The sequence below is a fragment of the Malaclemys terrapin genome, chromosome 8, assembly GCF_027887155.1.
Source record: "Malaclemys terrapin pileata isolate rMalTer1 chromosome 8, rMalTer1.hap1, whole genome shotgun sequence".
NCBI classification, from domain to species: Eukaryota; Metazoa; Chordata; order Testudines; family Emydidae; genus Malaclemys; species Malaclemys terrapin.
The window spans coordinates 110,510,261-110,532,818 of NC_071512.1; the positions used below are offsets into that span (position 1 = coordinate 110,510,261).

A 22,558-nucleotide genomic window follows, 5' to 3' on the forward strand; every position below is an offset into this window, starting at 1 on the left:
ATCCATTCTGACTGTTACTTATCACCTTATTGTCTTCTAGTTGTTTGCAAATTGATTTGCTTAATTATTTGCTCCATTATCTTTCCGGGTACAGAAGTTAAGCTGACCGGTCTGTAATTCCTCAAATTGTCCTTATTTCCCTTTTTATAGATTATCACTATATTTGCCCTTGTCCAGTCTTCTAGAATCTCTCCCGTCTTCCATGACTTTTCAAAGATAATTGCTACTGGCTCAGATATCTCCTCAATCAGCACCTTGAGTATTCTAGGATGCATTCCATCAGGTCCTGGAGACATGAAGATAGGGTGACCAGACGTCATGATTTTATCGGGACTGTCCTGATATTTACTTGTTTGTCCTGTGTCCCGACTGATGTTCGGTCAGGACACAAATTGTCCTGATATTTTGCACTCCAGTGCACAGGCGGAGGGGGCTCATGCCTCCCCCACCCCCAACTCAGCCCCAGCCCTGCCCCTGCCCCCTCCCTGCCCCATTGGATCCCCCCCGCAAAATCCCCGCCCTTGCCCTGCCTCTTCCCCAAGCACGCCACATTCCTCCTCCTCCCCCCACCCTCCCAGGCATGCGCGAATCAGCTGTATGGCGGCGCAAGCGCTGGGAGGGAGGGGGGAGAAGCAGGATGTGGCAGCTGGTAAGCTGGTGCGGTGGGGGGCGTGGCGGGGAGCTGCCGGTGAGTGCTCAGACCCCACCAATTTTTCCTATGCTTCGGCTCTTTTTTTTTTTTTGCTCCGCCGCCGGCTCTCGTTTTTTTGGTGCTCTGCCAGCGGCACCCCCCTCCCTGCCCGTGTCCTGATATTTCATGTCTCTCATCTAGTCACCCTACCTGAAGACATCTACCGTGTCTAAGTAATTTTTAACCTATTCTTTTCCTCTTTTAGCTTCTGATTCTACCAAATTTTCACTGACATTCACTATGTTGGACGTCCAATCACCACAAACCTTCTTGGTGAAAACCTTATTTATACAGAAACCATGAGGGTTTCTGTATAAATAGAACAGTTACCATCACATATAAGAGCACGGGCTGCTTTGCATTGTTCTTGTGAGCTCCCCTGAGGACCAGGGAAAGGTGCTATGGATGAAGTGCATGTAGAGTGTGCCGAGGTTAATGGCACTGAACCCCAATATACACAGGTCTGCATTACATGAAGGAGGGCATGTACACAGATGAAAGGGGGAGGGAGCATGTGGGGGGTAACAAGCCTGTGTGTTTGAGGGAGACGGGAGACAGGTCTGTCAACAGGGCCTTCACGCCCTATTCAGGCTTTCCTTTCTCATGCTTATCGACTTGAAACCGCTGCCCGATTAAACTGCAGCCCGCTAGACTGGGCCATAAATCATCCCAGCTCGTGCTTCTGAGTCAGCCTGACGCTGGTGCAGAAGGTGGCTGACAGCGAACAGCCCCTGGGCTCAGCCCTCTCGTGCAGGAATCCAGCGCATAGTCCCAGACTGCAACATGCAGTTTCAGTACCACTTTATTATATTTCTATTCACACAACACATGGGGGGAAAACCCAAAGTGAATGACACAGTAACACTGATGCCCAAGGAGGGGTCTGTTGCTGACTTAGGGATGCCTGCCCCCCCAAGTCAGATGTGTCCAGGGAAACAGCTTCTCACTGTCTTTTGTGAGTGGCCTGTTCAGTTCTTAGTGCACGTGCAAAATGTAAAGCTGTTATATGGCCCCGACTTCCAGTGGGAGCTTCACAGACACATGCATGGAGAGACTGGGTGCCACAAGCAGGGGCACAGACTTGAATGCTCATGCAGGCGTGAATGAAGGTGTGCAGAGCCACATACCCGTAAGCACACAGATAGGTGCAATTACACAGGCATACAGAGGGGTAGAACCATGCACAGGCAGGAAGGCATATGCACACACATGCATTCACACACAAACCATGATAAGCAGAGGGGTATGACGACGCACAGACAGGCAGCCGGAGAGAGACATGCGGCTACGGCTCAGCTGCAGTGTTAGTGTTTTTATAAATAATAGATCTTGCCAGACAAATGGCCAAGTTCTATTCCCGGCTCTGTCATGAGCTCTGTGTGACCTTGAGCAAGTCATTGCTGCTCTGGGCCTCTGTTTCCCTTCCTGCCCTTTGTCGTGTCTATGCAGACTAAGCTCTTGGGGCCTGGACTGTCTCACTATAGTAAATACAGCATCTGGCACAACAGGACCCCAATCTCACCTGAGGTCTCTGGGTGCTAAGCTAGCAAACAATAACAAAATGGCTTTTTTTGACAGATGAACATTGGTGGATGAAGGGAAGGCAGCATCTGGTGCAGAGGTGGGCAAACTACGGCCCGCAGGCCACATCCGGCCCACGGGACCATCCTGCCTGGCCCTTGAGCTCCCAGCCGGGGAGGGCTAGCCCCCGGCCCCTCCCCTGCTGTCTCTCCCCTCCCTGGCAGTCTCAGCTCGCCGTGCTGTGCCAGCGTTCTGGCACGCCACTCCTGCCAGGCAGCACGGCTGGCTCTGGCCGGGCGGCGGGGCTGTGAGCTCCTGCTGCTCTGAGCGGCCTGGTAAGGGGGCGGGAAGCGGAGGGCAGTCAGGGGACAGGGAGCAGGGGGCGGTTGGATGGGGCAGAGGTTCTGGGGGGGGCGGTCAGGGGACAGGGAATGGTGGGGGGGGAGGTTTGGATAGGTGTGGGAGTCCTGGGGGGCCTGTCAGGGGGTGTAGCTAGGGGGCAGGGCAGTCAGGGGATAGGGAGGTTGGATAGGGGGTGGGGTACTGGGGGGCAGTCAGGGGACAGGGAGCAAGGGGGGGTTGAATGGGGGGATGGGGTCCCGGGGGCGGTTGGGGGAGTGGGGGATCCTTGGAGGGGACGGACAGGGGACAAGGAGCAGGGGCAATTGGATGGGTCGGGGGTTGTGGGGGGGGGCGGTTAGGGGACAGGGAACAGGGGGTTGGCTAGGCATGGGAGTCGGGTGTCGGGGGCTGAATAGGGGTTGGAGTTCCAGGGGGCGGTTAGGGGAGGGGGGGGTCCTGGAAGGGGGAGGTCAGGGGACAAGGGGGGGGGGGGGGTTGGCTAGGTCAGGGGTTCTGAGGGGAGTAGTCAGGGGGCGGGAAGTGGGAGGGGGCAGATAGGGGGCGGGGGCCAGGCTGTTTGGGGAGGCACAGCCTTCCCTACCTAGCCCTCCATACAGTTTCGCAACCCTGAGGTGGCCCTCGGGCCAAAAAGTTTGCCCACCCCATATCTGGTGGGATCCTGCAAAGGGTGGGTTTTAGGTCTTGTCTTAATTAGTGATGAAGAAGAGGGAGGAAACAACATCTTAATAAAAAGTGCAGATGATCCTAACCTGGCCAGAGCTGCAAGAGCCAGACAGGCTGAAGACAGGGCCGGCTCCAGGGTTTTGGCCGCCCCAAGCAGCCAAAAAAAAAAAAAGGCGCGATCGCGATCTGTGGCGGCAATTCGGCGGAAGGTCCTTCGCTCCGAGTGGGAGTGAGGGACTGTCCACTGAATTGCCGCCGCATAGCTGGATGTGCCGCTCCTCTCCGGAGTGGCCGCCCCAAGCACCTGCTTGCCAAGCTGGTGCCTGGAGCCGGCCCTGGCTGGAGAAATGACAGAAAGGGACCTACAGCGCCTAGACCCAGGCAGGGACTAACAAAATGAGAGTTTGCCTGGATACATGCAAGTAATTAATGTGGCAGAACATCACAGAGTGGTTCAATGGCAGGGAGAGAACTGGGAGAGACCGAGTGTGATAACAGATCAGGTCATACAGGAGTTTTCACTATGATCTCATGGCATTATCAGCCAGCATGGTTTGGGGTTGCACCCAGAAGTATCGTTCCAGAGTACGGCGGGAATAGTTCTCCTCTATATGGCTCTGGTACAATTGCTCCTGAAATACTGCGCTCAGTTCCAGGAACTACAACCCCCCCAAAGAGTACCTGCAAATTGAAGAGATTTCAAAGAAGAGCATCAGTGATCAGGGGTAGAGGGGACAAGTTTGGGGGAGTGATTGAGACAGTGAAATCTGTCTAATTTATCTAAAGAATGGCTGGAGGTGGGGGGGCGTGGGCCCTGCTTAAGGGCTGGAAATATACGCTCACTGTAATCAAGCCATACATGTGCTTACTACACAGCTATAATTTGCCGACCAGTCACACGTCCCCTCAAACACAAAAAGACATCACACATACAGATGCATTTTTGCACATATCCAGCACTTGCACTCATCTGTGCCACTCACACCGATGTATCCACCCCATCTGCACTGCTATCTACATGCACTCTCTCTCCCCAGTGCCAGCTCCCCACAGTAGGGTGACCAGATGTCCCAATTTTATAGGGACAGTCCCAATTTGTTAGGCTTTTTCTTATATAGGCACATATTACCCCCAACCCCCACCCCAATTTTTCACACTTGCTATCTGCTCACCCTACCCCACGGTCACGCATATGGATATGCACATGCACACAGCTCTGCACTCACACCCAGCAGGCAACTAGGTGCTTGGGCCGACATCCCCCTCTTTGTCAGATATCAACGCTCGCGGCAGGCTGCTCGCCCTTCTAGTGGTGGGGACATGGCTCCATGCTGCGCTGCTGGAGGGAAGCTTTGCACAGATCACCATAGCAGGCTTGGCGTCTCAGAGACACATGCACAGGCTCACAGTGGCACAGCTTGTTAGAAAACAATCCTAGGACTTGGATCCCCAAGGAGCAGCTCTACCCCAGAGCTATAGGAGACTCCTCCACCATACAGTCATAGCCCTGCCAGCCAGTGGATCGCAAGACTCTTACATGAGAAATAGACTATTTTAGTGCCAAACACTTCAGGATCTCCTCAGAGCAGCAAGGGCTTCTCAACAGGGCCAGGACATGCTCACCTTCGTCTTCGTCCTTCAGAGCACGGACCCCGGTGTGTCAGAGGGATGGACAGTAAATACCACAGGAGACTTTGCTGAGGTAAAAAATAAAATAGGGCCAGTGTCCTACTTGTAAAATTCCAGGTAAATCAAATCAATCCAGGAACCGCCTTGTCTTTGCCAGGGTTCAGGCCGACTGGCCTGAGTAAAGTGCAAATGCCAGTCCATTTCAGTGATATCTGCAGTTGGGTCAAGGCAACACTCAAATTTCAGCTCTTCCCCAGGTTAAGATTAGCTTGACCATGCTGAAGGGGTGGCAGGCATGGCCTTACCCTGCCCCAGGGTCAGTACACATTTGCCATTCTGAAGGGCATGTTGGCCCTGCCCAGGCCTTAGATCAGGTTGGCCATGCTGGAGGTGGTGGCGAGCCGGCGGTTCACAGAGAGCCGGCTGGAGATGGTGAAGATGCTAATGTCACCTGTGTCCAAGCTCCTGGGAGCAACTGGGCAGCAGGAGATGCTGAGCACGTAAAGCAGCAGGCAGAGTAGAATGGCAGCCCCAGCAGTCATGAGGATGACGCCACTGGTGAACATGCTGGCCAGAGGCCGTGAGGCGCTGAGCTGCATGGTTGTGGTGGAGAGGACAGTGAGGACCACGCCACAGACCAGCAGCACCAGGGCACTGAGCAGCAGCACCACACAGTCTGAAAAGCCACCACTCTTCAGCAGTTCAATCTGGTTCCGGCTCCGGATGCAGTTCATGTCCTGGACAGCAGAGCTCAGCAGCTGCTTCAGCAGCACCAGCAAGGCCAGGAGGCAGAGCGTGGTGCCCACAGCCAGCCGCCACTCCCCAGACCGGCTGCTGGTGCTATAGAGGAGGACAATGCCCCCTGTCCCGCAGGCCAGAATTAGCACCACGGCCACACCATAGCACAAGATGGATTTCTTTGGGTCCTTGAACCACCACAGCTCGACATGCTCCTCAAGGATGTTCCTCTGAATATGGCCAGCATCCGCAGGGGGCCTGGGCACACGGAGCTGCTCCAGCTCGGGCATGGTGGGTGCCTGAGGGGCCTCTAGGCTGGGTGCTGCAATGATCACACAGACGGCGCCAGGTCCCTGGCCGGGGCGGTCAAAGCCACAGCAGCTGTGATGGTTGTGACATTTCCTTGGGAGGCAGGCAGCTCGTGTTCTTGCCCTCTGATGCCCTGTGGCCACTGAATGTCAGAGCTCCAGTACAGCAGGGGTGCCCATCACTGCATCCCCTAGAGAGTTAGGGGCTGCACGCCAGGGGATGCGCCAGGAAGGACTATGGCTGAGGGGCAGGATAACAGAGCTTGATCTGCAGTGTCCAGTGCGGTGAGCTGACGCACCTCCAGAGTGTCATGGGGAGTGGCTGGTACTGAGTCCTCCAGCCCCCTCCTTGTCCTAGTTATTTCATCTGAAAAAGGCCAGAAAAGAACAAAGTGTAATTGAACAAAGCCCCTGCTCCCAAATACCCCCTCCTCCCTACAGTCCCCAGGGCAGGGTCAGAGACCTTCCTCGCTGAAACCCACACCCTGTGGCACAGGCCAGGGGACCTCCCCCCCACCCCCGCATGCTGAGGCTCCACTCACTGGTGCATCTGGGCATCCCTGTTCAGTGAAGCCTGTCTCAGGGGTGATACTGCCGCTGTGGGTCTTCTGTCTCTCCAGACTCAATGGCTGCAGGGCTGTGAGCCCAGAGACTGCTCAAGTGTCCCTGTGCATTCCTCAGCAGGACTGTGCCTGCAGCTGGGCACTGGCAGCACGGACAGAGGCAGGTCCCATGCTGTGATAAAGCCCCATTCACTGCCCCAGCCTCACATGCTCCCTCAGCAGCAGCTGCCTCTTGTCCCCAACTGGCTCTCCAGCCCAGACTGTCAGCGAAGGGTTGGGTCCTGGTCTTAACTCTTACAGTCTAGTCCCAACCAATGGAGGAAAAATGAAACAATGAATAGTAACTGCTGAATTGGCTGTGCTTTCCGTCACCCCAATCCCTGGTCTGAGCCACAAACACACTTCCCTTGGATCATTGTCTCAGGCCATCAGCCCAGCCTGGATTCCTGCCCAGGATAATAGTAAAGGCTCTCACGTTCCCCCAGATACCGCACCACATAAAATTAATGGTTATTGCTCATGTGTCCACGCCCCCGGCCCCCAGAGTTTCCTTGGATAGAACTCCCTCTACCTGAGAGACAGGTATTCAATGTGCACGTGAGGGCTAAGACTCAGCGATTCTGCATGCATTTTCTATAGTCTTGGTGCGCATCCGCCTACTCGAACACACACTTAAAGCATGTGGGGTGCAGAGGGGAAGCTACGTAATCTTCTGGACTTGACTATGCAAACAAGCCCCCAGCTCCTTCCTGCCTTGGCCTTCCCTGACACCTCACTGTCTCTGGCTAGGGACATCTGTGTCCGTCCCCCCCCGCATCCCCCCGCTTAGCTATTGAGCAGAGTCTTTGCACTGTAAGCAGAAACCACTTGCATTGCTCCATCCGCAGATTCCCAGCATGTGAGAGGCCTCAGTGTGTGTAAAAACCAGCATGGGGTGCGCCTACGCTACCCACCATAGGAGGTGTGCTTGGAAACAGAGGGGCATGCTAGAACCATGGAGGGAGGGGGTGCCAGATATGTGTTATGCTATGGCTATGCTCAGTTGTGGACAACAACTTGGGAACCCATGTTCAAGTTCCACTTACACAGGTTAGTGCAGCTCCAGGGGACCACCCAGCACATTAGGGAGCCATAACTGGGCTCCCAGCTGGCCCTCTCTTTCCTACTTCATTGACACAGAGACTCTGGCTCATGGTATCTAAACACCTCAGAGACAGTAATGGCTACACCCTCACAACCCCTGTAAGGCTGGGCATTATTAGCCCCATTTTACAGGTAGGGAACTGAAACCTGAGAAGCTTGTGACGTCTCCCAGTCACACACACAGGGAATTTATATCAGAGGCAGGACCCAAACCTACAACTACAGGGATCTAGACTGGGAAACTTACCCATAAGCCCAGCCTTTGTTCCCAATTTCAAATTCTCCCTCCACCCAACCTCTTCACTAACTGTGAAAGGTCCTTGTACCACCATGCCCCTGGGTCCTGGCACTGGGGCTTGTCCAGTTTGCTGTGTCTGTCTGGGACTAAAAGGGAAGCCCATATAGAAACGAGTCAAGCATAAGCTATAAAGCAGCAAGGAATCGTCTCACATCGTCTCACTTTGCCTGTTATACAAATAGCACTAAGAACATATTACCTTGGTGCTGTGTGTGCTCCATTGGCTCCTGTTTTCAGTCTCAAATACAAGTGAAGGCTCCAGTCCCAGTTTTGGGGACCCTTATAGAATAGAGGGCTGAGCACATTGCTGCATCTGCAGGCAGAGCTCACTGCACACAGTAGCGGCTCCTAGCATCTCAGTGGTCTCAAGTTGCAGTGGGGGAGGTCCAGGTTGGATATTAGGAAACACTATTTCACTAGGAGGGTGGTGAAGCACTGGAATGCGTTACCTAGGGAGGTGGTGGAATCTCCTTCCTTAGGGGTTTTTAAGGTCAGGCTTGACAAAGCCCTGGCTGGGATGATTTAGTTGGGGATTGGTCCTGCTTTGAGCAGGGGGTTGGACTAGATGATCTACTGAGGTCCCTTCCAACCCTGATATTATATGATCTCTCCATTCTCTCCCACAAACTCCCAGTAAGCCACCATGCCATCCCCTTCTATGTCAGGGCCTCTCTACACTCCTCCTTCTCTACCCCCACCTGCGTGCCAGGGGCTCTGTGTAGCCCCCCCCCTCCCCTACCAGTGTGCCCCATTCTCCCCCTTTAGCATGGGCTCTATGTACACTCTATTAGCCCCTTACCACCCCAGACTCATGCCAGAAGATGGGTGAGGGGGCTGCGCCAGTCTGGATGCAAGAAGTGATTTCCTTGACATCTTAAACAATGGCTACATGAGGCTTCTCTTCAGCTAGGCCAGGTGGGCAGGGAGTGGGGGTGCTGGAGCCAGACACTGCCTGACAGTGTCAGGGCAAACTCTTCCAAGCTCCGGCCCTGACTCTGATGGAGCATGAGATCACTGTTAAAGCCATAAGCACAACAGCCATTGTTCAAGGCTCTCTACCAGCTGGTCACATGGCAGGGCGGATTCTGAGCTCTATTCTGCTCATAGGCATGTAGCTAGTTGCGTTGCATGACCTTTGCTCTATGATAAGCCCCTGCTGCGTCTGTGGAGTTTGGACTCTCCTGTGAGTGACTGGATCCAGAACACAGAAATTCCTAGTCTTGAGAATTTTTGCTTGGTCTGGAGGTGTGTAGGATTCTTGATCAAACCCACAGTCTGTGGCTGTATTCAAAACAATTACAATCCTCCAGTTAGTGGCCAGAGAAGCAGCTGTGCCTGCCTGGGACCAGCTCTGCTATTCACAAACACAGCAACAGAAAAGACATTGCATGCTGCCTGCCCTATACAGTGTGTGCTGTGTGGCGTTGGGATGCATGCACCCTGCAAGGTAAATGCACTCAGCCCTGCAAGGGCCTGTCTGACTCCAGGGGACATTTCTGAGCTGGTTAGTTTAGATGGGGGCTGAACTGTGCAGGGTTAGGGGTGAGCTCTGGGCTTCTGTTTGAGAGCCCCCTTGCAGGTTCAGTATTATTCTAACACTCAGCCTCACAGAGCCCAACTACACCAGCACCATAACTGCATGGCCACTTCTATATCACAGCACCCTTTGCCCCTCACTTGGTGTTCTAGGCATAGAGCTATGCTGTCTCACCACCTTTCACACAGCTTCCACGAGGTCTTTGGACTGCAGGAGTTTAACTCTTTACATTTTATTTTTCTCCTTTGTTGTCTCACTCATCACATCAGAATAGTCTGCTTGGGCTCAAGGGACTGGCAGGGATGTGAAGCTCCACGCCTCCATACAGGAGGGCAGCTTCTTTCCACAGTAGATTGGAAGTGCTGAAAAGTGCTTTCTCTCTGCAGCAATTCCCCCCTTCCCCGAAACCTAGCGTGGAATAAATAGGGACACAGACACTCTTCATAAAGTCATAGATTTTAAGACCAGAAGGAACCATTAGACAATCTAGTCTGTCCTCCTCTCATGGATCATTAAATGTCACCCCCCCCTCTTGTATTGAGCCCAATAACTTGTGTTTGAGTGAAGACTTTGACTTCAGTGTTTCTGGCTGTTATACATGGGACAGGAAGAAACAGGGGCCCAGATCCCATAGAGTGAAAGAGATTTCAGCTCAGATGGCTCAGTTGTTGAAATACTTCCACACGCTCTCCTGTTGTATGGTGTCAGGCCATCCCAAGAGACATTCAAAGGCTCTCGCCGCCCCTCCCCATCCCCATGTACTGGAGAAGAGAGATTACTAAATTATGGGATTGTTTTCAGTGCTGCTGTTGGCTTTTGGACTGTTTTGTACAATTTTATGTGCCTGATAGAGAATATAGGAGTATGTTGAGTGTAGGGATGCCTAGTTATTCTAGCTCAGAATTCCAGAGGCATTTGTTGCATAAAATTCCTGTTTTGCAACATCTTAACATTTTCTAAACTGCAGGAAGTTGCACCAGTTATTTTTAAGCTTCCAGTCATCCTGGTATCAGTCCTTAAATATGCCCCTCCCTAACAAATCCCAACCCCCCTATAAATTTTTTCCTTCTTGGTCACATCTGGGCACAGCACATATGGGGATGGCAATCATGACACCCCCCGGCCACACATACACACACTTTGTGGATTGATCATGCTGGAGGAGGGGGGACTTAGAGTAGAGGGCTCAAGGTTATGCGGCTCAGTATGTGACAGCCTTCTATAGCCAAGTAGATCAGGTTTGTTTCACTTAATCAAAAAAGTTCATGATTGCTCTGCTAAGTGCTTAAACAGGCCCCACCATCATGATACCAGAGCACCTATTCCAGTGCAGATCTTGCTGAATGAGGACTATGAAGCAACAAGAACGACTTGAAGCTGAAATGCCCGGCAGAAAGGGTGAGGCAGGGCAGCGGCTGCTCCAGACAATCAGCTGTCCTAGGCAGAACTTCAGTATGCAGACGCCCCCTCAGCAATCCCATAGCCATAATTTAAGAGAGATGAATTGACCATAAACAGTCTAAATGAAACGGGCCTAGATCAAAGCACACTAATGACCTGTTAGTGTGGGCAAGCAGGGTGTACACCCTGCATGAATTCCTTACCACAGGCAGGGGCAGAAGAGCCTTCCCAAAAGGGGGGGGGGCCAGAGGCTTTGATGTGGCCCTAGGCCTGCCCCTCCTCTTCTCCCTGAGGCCGTTAGGGTGACCAGATGTCCCGATTTTATAGGGACAGTCCCGATTTTTGGGTCTTTTTCTTATATGAGCTCCTATTACCGCCCACCACCTGTCCCGATTTTTCACATTTGCTGTCTGGTCACCCTAGGCCCTGTCCTGGACCAAGCTGGAAGCTGGAGTGGGCCAGGGAGCCCCAGACCCTCCACCTGCCCGGGGAGGGGGAGGGGGGGGCAAAAGCAGCAGCCCCAGCCCATGTCCCTGACTCCTGGGCCCCTTGCCCAGGGCAGGTGGAGGGTCCACAGCTCCCCAAAGCTGCCGGGGCTCCCCGGCCAGGCTCTAGTTGCTGGCCTGGCCAGGAGGCAGAGCTTCGGAAGGAAGAAGAAGGACGGGGTGAGGCCCATGATGAAAAGTGGGAGGGCCATTGCCCCTTGCCCTCCCCCCGTCTGTTCTGGAGTCCCTGACCATAGGTGCTGGGTTTGTAACATATTTGGTTCAGCCCTGTAGGGGGGTATATCCCCCATACGTGGGTGTCTGGGGGGCAGTGAAGCCCTTCAGGTTAAAGAAAAATTTGAATTTGATTGGCCATAGACTGGCTCAAACTGTTATATACTAAACATGGCTACAGCCCTGGCCTGGGTGGGTTAGTGACCCCTCCCCGGCCCTGGAAAGGGTATATGGGAATCTAAGCAGCTTCTTTAAAACAGCACCCACAGGTCAAATGGAACACTCTATGGGACAGGAGTGATCTCATCCAGCGCTCCCTCTCCTATCGGTCAGTCCCCCTTTTGGCATGACAGTGCAGCAAATATATCAGCATGCTCCTCCATAATCAGATGTCCCTGGAAGGATGACACCCCTCCCAGTGGGGTCCCCCACCCCAAGGAGACAGCAGCCCTGCCCAGCCCCAGCATTGGGGCTCTCTCCCCAGGCACACCATTTGACCTGTGCCATGGGGCTCTATCTCCCCTCCCCCATCTGAAGCGAACCCCTCTGGGTGTCAAGGCCAGGGGCTGGTCCCCAACATGAAGCTGTGGGGGACGGGGGTGGGAAAGCCATGCACCACATGTATGTTTTTCTAAAAAAATTTGCTCTACGGATTATTTTGGGGACATTCTCTGACCTCTGCTATACAGGAGGTCAAACTGATCACAATGGTCCCTGTCAACCTGGATGCTGTGAATCTAAGATTGGAAGAATGGAGTGTGTGTGTGGGGGGAAATAATACAGTGGGACTGGAGTCTGCACAGGGGTGGGACTGGGGGCAAGGACCTGGGGAGAGACCAGGACGCAGGGGACAGATGGGGTGGGGGGTTCAGGCTTCAGTTCCCCAGGTAGTGGCTGGGCTAGGACACAGGCAGAGATGGAAGTGGTGGCAGGCAGACTAGGGCAGGGGTGTTAGGACATGGGGGAACGGGAGCAGGCACAGATGGGGTGTGGGAAGAACACAAGGGAGCTGAGCGGGGAAGGAGGGTTAGGTCAGGGGTTAGGGGGCAGCAAGGGGGTGCCACTTACCTGGTTACCACCCACCTTGGGGGGCCCTGCTGGGTCCCTCATCATTCAGCTTTTCCAGAGGGAGGCTACCGTGGGCTGGGCCAAGCTGTGGGCTCCCCTACCCCAAGCTGGACCGTCCAGCCACATGGTCCCTGTCGAGGCCGCTGCGCACACCCTGCTGATGTGCATTAACTATTCATTAACGTACTTTGATCTAGTCCTGGTTCAAAGCGGCCTACGGAAAAGTGCATTAAGGGTGAACACGGGAAGTTAAACTGCACCACAGCAGGTGAGCGCAGAGTAGATCACACCCTGCTTGCTGTGAATCTGCCGCACCAGGCCGCTGTACTGCACGAGGCAGCTGCTTATCTTGCCTATGCCTAGAACAGTCTATACGTGTGAGAGGGGCAGACCACAGGATCAGTTTGGTTAGCTTTCATGAAGCAGCCCACAGCCCCACACCTCCCAAGAGTGGGGAGGATTAGGAGCTGTGTGAGAGACAGAGCGCGACACAAACAGCTCACATGCAGCAACAGGTTTTACTCACCCACAGCTGACAAGTAGTCACCAACTTCAGGCACAATTCAGCCGCCTCTCCGCCTTTGCCTGAGTTCCCAGCTGGCAGCTGAGGTTGCGCCACACTCTCCTTCCATTGGAATCAGGCTGACACGGCAGGTCCTGGGATATGGCCCAAGGGTAAAATCTGGCCTCTTCCCTTCCAACAGCAACGGCCTGCCAGGCAACAGGTGTAACTTCCAGCTCTCCTTCCTTGGCCTATTCAGCCAGCTACCTGCTTCTGATAGGCTGCAGCAAGCACAACCCTTTCACCTGGACTGTGACAGGTACATTCCCCAGCAGGGTGGGGTCTGATACAACCTGTTGTCCTGGAAGAGATTCCAGGGCTGTAACTGTGGTGCCTGGGTGTCGCCCTCCTCACTCAGAGCAGGATGTCTCATTTCACATTTCCTGGCTCGTGATAGAAGCTGTGGGGAGTGGTGAACAGGTGGAACATGGCTTCTGGCTGAGCTGGCAGAGCCAAGCAGGATTACCAGAGTTAAACAAATAGTGACTAATATGGCATTTAATATGGATGCATCCGAAGAAGTGAGGTTTTTACTCACGAAAGCTTATGCCCAAATAAATCTGTTAGTCTTTAAGGTGCCACCAGACTCCTTGTTGTTTTTGTAGATACAGACTAACACGGCTACCCCCTGATATTTAATATGTTAACTCTTAAGTCACTGGCTGAGCAGCAGACATTTGACACCTTCGGGACTGGCCCTTTACAGAGTCAATGGGGTCAATCTGGGAGTGCTGTGACAGTGAGGAAGCAAAGCCAGGCCCAGAGACACTGAGCCATTCCCAGCATGCCCGTTTCTCCCTTGCTGCAAATGGCTTCTTCTTTGGGCAGCCGGCCTGCTCAGCCCCCTCTTGGGAGAGAACAGCAGGTGGTTGGGGCCTCCTGGCATGCAGCCCAGCAGATCCCATGAACAGGTAGGTAGGGAACAGGAGACGTCTCTGCCTGTTCAGTTGGGAAAGGGGGCTGCTCTGGTGTTTGCAGGGGTCAGGAAACCAGAAGGGTTTGTGCAAGAGAGGGCACAGGAAGAGATGGGGCTGCTGCCAGGCAGGAGGGAGAAAATTGAGCCAAGTGTATTCAGGGCACATCCCTCCCTTAGAAATCCTTAGGTGACTGGCCTCAGGGCTAAAGAGGGATGATTCCTGCTGTGCATAGGGGAAGCTGACAGCTCTTTGGGGGGTGGAGGGTAGGTGGGGAGAAGGAAATATTTAGTTGATTATGACTTCCATATCACATCTCCTGTGCAAATGGGTGACGGGCTGGAGGTGCACTAGCAAAGTAAAATACTGGATTCTGGGCAGTGTGTGGGAGCCTTAGGTCAGGATATTCTATAATGACCCTAGAGAACACAGTCTGGATAATTTGTCTATGTAAAACATGAATTCTGGTTGATTTTATGAAACTGATGGGTTATTTAATGCCACAGTGCATACGAAATCATCCATTTGCTACCGGGGCAGGAACAATGGAGGTGCGTTAACTTGGAGGGTCCCTTATTCAAATACAAACACCTTTGGACAATGAGTTGGCCACTGCCTAGTGAAAACTATCTTTCCAGGTGAGCTGGTAACCAAAGAGATGACCTACTTGTGGGAGGAGGTGAGAGGGGGCTTTGTGGCAGACCAAGAGGGTCACCTGGTAAAGGGCACTGCAACTTTATAAAGGACTCTCTCACTATCCCTTTTAGCAAAAGAAAAGAGACCAGACGCAGCCACAGGCAAGACAGAGCAGGTGAAGGAGAGAGGGTCATCCAGGGACCCTGATATGATGCTGCCTAAATCCAAATATTTGGCTCCCAAAGAGCTCTTGGAGTTGTGAGGAAACTAAGGCCTGGTATACATGAGAAAGTTAGGTTGACATAAGCTGCGTTAGGTCAATTTAATAATGTATGAGTCTACACTACTGAGTCCCTTCTGCCAATCTAAGTGGCCTATAAAGTCAACTTCTGTACTCCACCTCCACAAGAGGTGTAGCACTTGATTCGACATCCATGGGTTGATATGGGGATAGTGTAGACAATGCGTTGTGTAATTTGAATGAATTGGCCTCCAGGAGGTGTCCCACAGTGCTCCGCTGTGACCGCTCTGGAGAGCACTTTCAACTCCACTGCACGTCAGCCAGGTACACAGGAAATAGACGCCCCCCGTTAAAGCCCCGGGAACTTTTCAATTTTCATTTCCTGTTTGATCAGTGTGGAAAGCTCTTCAGCACAGCTGATCATGGAGACTAATGGCCGCAGACACGCTCCAGCATTGAGTACACAGGAGGTGCTGGATCTTATTGCTGTGTGGGGAGAAGAGTCTGTGCAGGTAGAGCTCTGATCCAGCAGAAGGAATGCTGACATCTATGCCAAAATAGCATGGGGCATGGAGGCGAAGGGCTACCGCAGCAGTGCCGTGTGAATATAAAGGAGCTTCTGCAAGCGTACCAGAAGACAAGGGAGGTGAACAGTCGTTCTGGTTCTGCCCCACAGACATGCCCCTTCTATGAGATGCTGCATGTGATTCTTGGTAGTGACCCCACCCCTACCCCAAAATGCTCAGTGTACACCTCCCAGGAACTCCGGGAGACCTCGAGGAACAACAAGGAGGACATTGTTGACAAGGAAGAGGAGGAGGAGGAGGAGAATGCGAGGCAGGCAAGCAGAGGATCCATTCTCCCCGACAGCCAAGAATTATTTTTAACCCTGGAGCCCATCCCCTCACAGGACCAATTGTTGGCAGAGCGTGATACTGGGGAAAGCACCTCTGGTGAGTACACATTTCCAATCAAACTGTAGGGGTTACATGCTATTATTTTTAATGTTGAATCTGAACAAAAGAGTAAGTGTAGTGGGTATCGGTGGCCACTCCAGCTACGCAGAGGTTGCTCTCTGAAAAAGTCTGTTTATGTACATAGGGATGGCCCTGGAATCCTCCATGGAGATCTCTAGGAAGCTTTCATGGAGGGACTCTGCAATCCTTTGCAGAAGGTTTCTGGGAAGGGCTGCCTTATTTCGTCCACCATGGTAGGACACTTTCCCACGCCACTCCAGTATTAACTCTTCTGGCACACATCATTGCAGCATAAGGACCAGGTCTGTACCCAGATGCTTGCAATATCTGCTCCCTTTCCGTATCTGTTACCCTCAGGAGACTGATATCACATATGGTCACCTAGGGGAAATGGGGGAAGTTTTAAATGCTAGCCCTTAAACCACAAGCAACTCAACAAGTAATCTGCCCATTTGGTGAATTCTGGGTCACACAACCACGCTTTCCCGAGTGTGCCCTGGCTGTGGTTGGAAGGGCTCACTGTGTATTGCAACCAGGCATTTAAAAAGGGGCGGGGATGGCTTCCTGTTTGTCTCCCTTCCCCCCAATCCGGTGCCGCTTTTGTAAAAATCAAACTATTTGGGGGGGCTTTACACTGGTGCCTGTCCTCACGCACCATCCAGGTTGCTAGGGGAAAGGGGGCTTTTCTGAAGTTGCAACCTGTGATCCTAAGGATGTCTTCACAAAAGCTGCAGCACAAGACTTCTCACCCATGCCTCATGGCCTTACTCACCATGGCTGGAGCAGCAAAACGACTCTTGCAGTAGCCAGCAGTTGTGATTACGTTGTGGCTTGCAGGGAAATGCATTGAGGGGTGTTTCTTTTATAAAAAAGAATTAACCTTGCACTAGAAACAATGTATGCACTGTCAATGCTACCCTTGTGCTTTGTATTCTTTGCAGCTGAAACCTTGTCTGTTGGCGCATCCTCCATACTGGGACAGAGACTTTCCCAGATTATAAAGCGGAAAAAGAAGACTCGGGAGGACATGTTCAATGAATTAATGTGCACCTCTGAGAGTGACAAGACAGAGCTCAGCGCATGGAGGATTGCACTGTCCAACAACCTGCACAAGGACAGGGAGGACAGGAGAGCATTCAAGGAACAAGAGCGTGCTGCGCAGGAAGAGATGCTGCGGATTATGAAGCAGTAATCAGACATGTTGAGGCATCTGGTTGAGGTTCAAGAAAGGCAGCTGGATGCTAGAGTCCCTCTCCTATGCTGAACCTGCTGCCATCATCATCCTCCCCTCCCAAACGTCCTAGGAGGTGGAGGGGTGGGGGAAGTCCGGTATCCTTTGCATTTAACTCCAGGGGAGGGTACAAGGACCAGAAGGCACCCATTCCCACACCTTTGATTGTTATTGCCGTGCAATTGTAAGCAAGCTATCCTTGTCCCCCACCCCCCTGTTATCAGCCCTTTTGCCCCAGGTTATCTTACTCTTGTTTGCTGTTTCTGTGTGTTTGTGAGCATAATAAAACTTAATGGTTTGAGGAGAAAAGGCTCTTTATCTATTCAGCACACTGTGGTTAGTGGGGGTGGCGTTTACAGGGGAGAAAATGCAATGAAGGGGACAGCTCAGTAAGGAACAACACAGGTAAGTGTCACATTACTGTGGGTCATTGCTGAAACTGGTTTTCAAAGCCTCACAGAGATACAGAGCCTCTCAATGTGCTCTTCTTATTGCCCTGGTGTCTGGCTGCTCAAAATTGGCTGCCAGGTGATTTGCCTCAACTTCCGCACCCCACCAGAAACTTTTCTCCCTTTGTTTCACAGAGATTATGGAAACAACAAGGAGTCTGGTGGCACCTTAAAGACTAACATTTATTTGGGCATAAGCTTTCGTGAGTAAAAACCTCACTTCTTCTTATGGAGCACACAGCAGGCAGCAATAACAATGGGAATATTGCTTTCACTGAGGTCTAACCTAGTAAGCAAACAACGCCTGCGGCCTTTTAAACATCCAAAGGCACATTCCACCACCATTCTGCACTTGCTTAGCCTATGGTTCAGGACTATTTAAAAAAGCTGGACGAGCACAAGTCCCTGGGGCCGGATGCGCTGCACCCGAGGGTGCTAAAGGAGTTGGCGGATATGATTGCAGAGCCATTGGCCATTATCTTTGAAAACTCATGGCGATCAGGGGAGGTCCTGGATGACTGGAAAAAGGCTAATGTAGTACCCATCTTTAAAAAAGGGAAGGAGGAGGATCCGGGGAACTACAGGCCAGTCAGCCTCACCTCAGTCCCTGGAAAAATCAAGTATCAGAGGGGTAGTTGTGTTAGTCTGAATCTGTAAAAAGCAACAGAGGGTCCTGTGGCATCTTTAAGACTAACAGAAGTATTGGAGCATAAGCTTTCGTGGGTGAATGCCCACTTCATCAATGCTCCAATACTTCTGTTAGTCTTAATGGTGCCACAGAATCCTCTTTTGGAAAAATCAAGGAGCAGGTCCTCAAGGAATCCATTGTGAAGCACTTGGAGGAGAGGAAGGTGATCAGGAACAGTGAACATGGATTCACCAAGGGCAAGAAATGCCTGACAAACCTGGTTGCCTTCTATGATGAGATAACTGGCTCTGTGGGTAAAGGGAAAACGGTGGACGCGATATACCTTGACTTTAGCAAGCTTTTGATACGGTCTCCCACAGTATTCTTGCCAGCAAGTTAAAGAAGTATTGAATGGAGTATAAGGTGGATAGAAAACTGGCTAGATTGTCAGGCTCAGCGGGTAGTGATCAATGGCTCAATGGCTAGTTGGCAGCCAGAATCAAGCAGAGTGCCCCAGGGGTTGGTCCTGGGACCGGTTTTGTTCAACATCTTTATTAATGATCTGGATGATGGGATGGATTGCACTCTCAGCAAGTTTGCGGAGGACACTAAGCTGGGGGGAGGGTAGGGATAGGGTTCAGAGTGACCTAGACAAATTGGAGGATTGGGCCAAACGAAATCGAATGAGGTTCAACAAGGACAAGTGCAGAGTCCTGCACTTAGGACAAAAGAATCTCAAACCGCTACAGGCTGGGGACCGACTGGCTAAGGAGCAGTTCTGCAGAAAAAGACCTGGGGATTACAGTGGATGAGAAGCTGGATATGAGTCAATAGTGTGCCCTTGTTGCCAAGAAGGCTAATGCCATATTGGGCTGCATTAGTCGGAGCATTGCCAGCAGATCAAGGGAAGTGATTATTCCCCTCTATTCGGCACTGGTGAGGCCACATCTGGAGTATTGCATCTAGTTTTGGGCCCCCCACTACATAAAGGATGTGGACAAATTGGAGAGAGTCCAGTGGAGGGCAATGAAAATGATTAGGGGGCTGGGGCACATAACTTATGAGGACAGGTTGAGGGAACTGGGCTTATTTAGTCTGCAGAAGGAAGAGTGAGGGGGGATTTGATAGCAGCCTTCAACTACCTGAAGGGGGGTTCCAAAGAGGATGGAGCTAGGCTGTTCTCAGTGGTGGCAGATGATAGAACAAGAAGCAACGGTCTCAAGTTGCAGTGGGAGAAGTCTCCACTATAAACACTATAAATATTTCATGTGCAAAGTCCCACCCAATATCAGGCTCCAACACCCACCCTAAATACGATGTCTTGATTTCACTGAGTGTTCACTGTTTACATCAGATTCATGCGGTAGGCTTTTTATTACCTTTGGAAATCATATCTTCCCAGAGAGGCCGACTCATAAGACATGCCCTTAAGTTTCTTCATCACCTCTGTGAGACAGCTCTTCAGCTGGAAATACTTCTTACTCTGAGCAGGATGAGGTCCTTTTTCTTTGTTAAGATTTTGATTCAATTTCGCGACATGATGCCCCCAAAATGGCATTTTCTTCTATCACTCCATTTATACCAGCCAAAGGGAGGGCAGAATGACAGCATAGTGGACCCCAGCAAACCAGAAGGTGTATGTTCCGAAGACTGTCAGAAAGAAGCTAGTTTCAAAAGCACCTGCTAATTGGATTGATTACATCCTTTTCCTGCACAGGAAGCATCAGGATGACAATATTAGGTGGTGGAGACAGCACCCCATCAGGATAATGTGTACCAGTTCTATTTCGTTCTTTGGCATCTGCCAAGTTAGTGTCTTATCCTGGTTAAAGATGAATAATAAAATTGAGGTACCAGATTCATTGCTAGGGCCCTACCAAATTCACCGCCAGAAAAACACGTCACGGACCGTGAAATCTGTATAGTATAGGGTAAAAGCACACAAAAGACCAGATTTCATGGGGGAGACCTGTGTTTCTCTAATTGGAGGTCCTGACCCAAAAGGGAGTTGCAAGGTTATTTTAGGGGGGTCACAATAGTGCCACCCTTACTTCTGCACTGCCTACAGAGCTGTGTGGCCAGCGAGTGGCAGATGTTGGCTGGGCACCCAGCACTGAAGGCAGAGCTCTGCTAGCAGCAGCGCAGAAGTAAGGGTGGCAATACCATACCATGCCATGCCACCCTTACTTCTGCGCTGCTGCCTTCAGAGCTGGGTGGCTGGTGAGTGGTGGCTGCTGACTGAAGGCCAAGCTCTGCAGGCAGCAGTGCAGAAGTAAGGGTGACAATACCATATCATGCCATCCTTGCTTTGTCTTCAGAGCTGGGCTCCTGTTCAGCAGCTGCTGCTCTGCAGATGCCCAGCTCTGAAGGCAGTGCCGCTGCCAGCAGCAGTGCAGAAGTAAGGGTAACAGTACCGCAATCCCCATAGCTTTGCGACTCCTCCACAACACCTTTTTGAGTCAGGACCCCTACAATTACAACCCATGAAATTCCAGATTTAAATAGCTGAATCATGACATTTGTGATTTTTAAAATCCTGACTGTGAAATTGACCGAAATGGACTGTGAATTTGATAGGGCCCTATTTATTGCCTATGCACTGACTGCACCATTCAACCTTAGCAGGAATAGTGTTCTAGTCCATAGGAACTCCTGCAGTAAATTATCTATTTTTAAAGTATTGGTCTGGTAAAGATTATGGTTCCTCTAAAAGATAGCAAGGCTAATAAGTAATTCAGTTTGGGCATCGTATTCATCCTTAACGACATTATTTTTAGTATTACAAGTATTTAGGAGGCACCTGCCTCTTCTCATTTCCATTTCCTGTCCTCAATTGTTATGCACTAACTCTCAGGACACTGACTAGGCCCCAGATGCAGCTCCCCCAAACCCCTGTAACTCCTTGCCCCAAAAGCTCATGAAAATACCTGCCACCCTTCCAATCCACACTGCTCTTCAGCTAGCGTAGACAATGCAAGTCAGACATCAAGCACTGAGGAGATCTGAAAATGTAGAAATCTTGTGGCTTTTATTCATTGTTAGGTTTGTGACAGAACTTTAAAAAATGGGGTTACATTGAGAAGTGACTCTTCAAGAACAGTTTGAAAAAAGCAAGAGTGGTTGCCCTGTATATCTGCAACAAAAGGGAGTTTCAGATGTTAGGAGGAAGACATGGAGATAAGCAGGAGATCAATATAACAGAAGAGGTGAAACAAGAGACTTGGGTTGAGAGGCAGCTTTTGTATGCTGATACTGGGGCTCTTTCCTGATTCACGGTATATTTTGTGGATGATGACTGCTCTGCAGTGAGTAAGCTGATACACTTATAGATACCAGGCCATACAGACTGTTGGCTGATTTTGTCTGACCACTAGCTAAAGACCATCTTTACAGGGTGATAAATTTTTGCCAGTAATTTGGGAAGTTGCTTAGAACAGATTTCACTGTTCTTATTCCCATCTCTCTAATGTCCTGTGTGGATGTCACTGTGCATTGACTAGTCATTCAGCATTTCAGAATAAAGGGCTCTGGAGAACCTGCCAGCACTATATCACACTAAACCACAAGAGGTTTACAGTATTATTTAAGCCCTCTGAACTGTGGCATCTGATTTTTCACTGACCCTTGCTTCCCCAGAGATCTGCACACACACAGTCAGATAGTGCTATCTGCATTTGCACATTTATTATTTTCATTCCTCTCAGCTCAGCTTCTGTACAGAAGGGAGAGTGCAGCAAAGAGAGAGAGAGAGAAAGAGAGAGAGAGAGAGTGTGTGTGTGTGTGTGTGTGCGCGCAGGGAGCCTCCTGTTCAGAGGGGTGATTGCAGCACAGAGAGGGTGTGTGTGCATGTTTGGGGGGTCTCTTTCTCAGAGGGGAGGAGATTAAGGCACAGAGTGTTTTGTGGGGGAGTATTTGGTTAACAGGGAAAGTTACAGGACAGAACAGGCAAAAATAGTGTGATCTGGTTCCAGGATTTCTAATCCTGTCAATGGAAGCAATCGTGTAGAATTTCCTTAGATTGCATCATTGTGGCTGTGTCCCATGGCTCCTTTCAATCTCCAGCATGGGAAGCCTCCCACCTGACAGAGGCCGAAGAGCAAGGACATGCTCCTGCCCTTGGATTTGGTCTCGAAGGCGTTTGATTTCCAGCCGTTGCAGTTCTATGATTCTTTCTGTTTCCTCTTCTACATTCAACCTCAGCACACTGGGACTAGGCAGCAGGTCACGGGAAGGAACTAGAGAAAACAGTAGCCAGAGCATATAACCATGAGGGTTCCA

General features: G+C 51.3%; 2 protein-coding genes across 3 annotated transcripts in view; both read right to left on the reverse strand.

The window, feature by feature from the left end:
* Positions 1–3,088: 3,088 nt before the first annotated feature.
* TMEM125 (transmembrane protein 125) lies at positions 3,089–13,374 on the reverse strand. Its single transcript, XM_054037911.1, has 2 exons — positions 13,169–13,374; positions 3,089–6,280 (listed from the first exon to the last, which is right to left on the reverse strand). The coding sequence occupies exon 2, from the start codon at positions 5,893–5,895 to the stop codon at positions 5,233–5,235; it is 663 nt and encodes a 220-aa protein (XP_053893886.1). The 5' UTR covers positions 5,896–6,280; positions 13,169–13,374; the 3' UTR covers positions 3,089–5,232.
* A 7,917-nt stretch (positions 13,375–21,291) lies between these two features.
* CFAP57 (cilia and flagella associated protein 57) overlaps positions 21,292–22,558 on the reverse strand; it is a 145,402-nt gene continuing 144,135 nt past the window's right edge. For both annotated transcript variants that reach the window (XM_054038478.1, XM_054038479.1), the window contains one exon: positions 21,292–22,515. In XM_054038478.1, coding sequence (XP_053894453.1) covers positions 22,304–22,515 — 212 coding nt within the window. In that variant the 3' untranslated portion in view covers positions 21,292–22,303. The remainder of the gene's footprint in view (positions 22,516–22,558) is intronic.

What these genes read in the sequence shown, in the direction of transcription:
- TMEM125 (XM_054037911.1), bottom strand. Translation starts at nt 5,895, where the DNA reads ATGCCCGAGCTGGAGCAGCTCCGTGTGCCCAGGCCCCCTGCGGATGCT.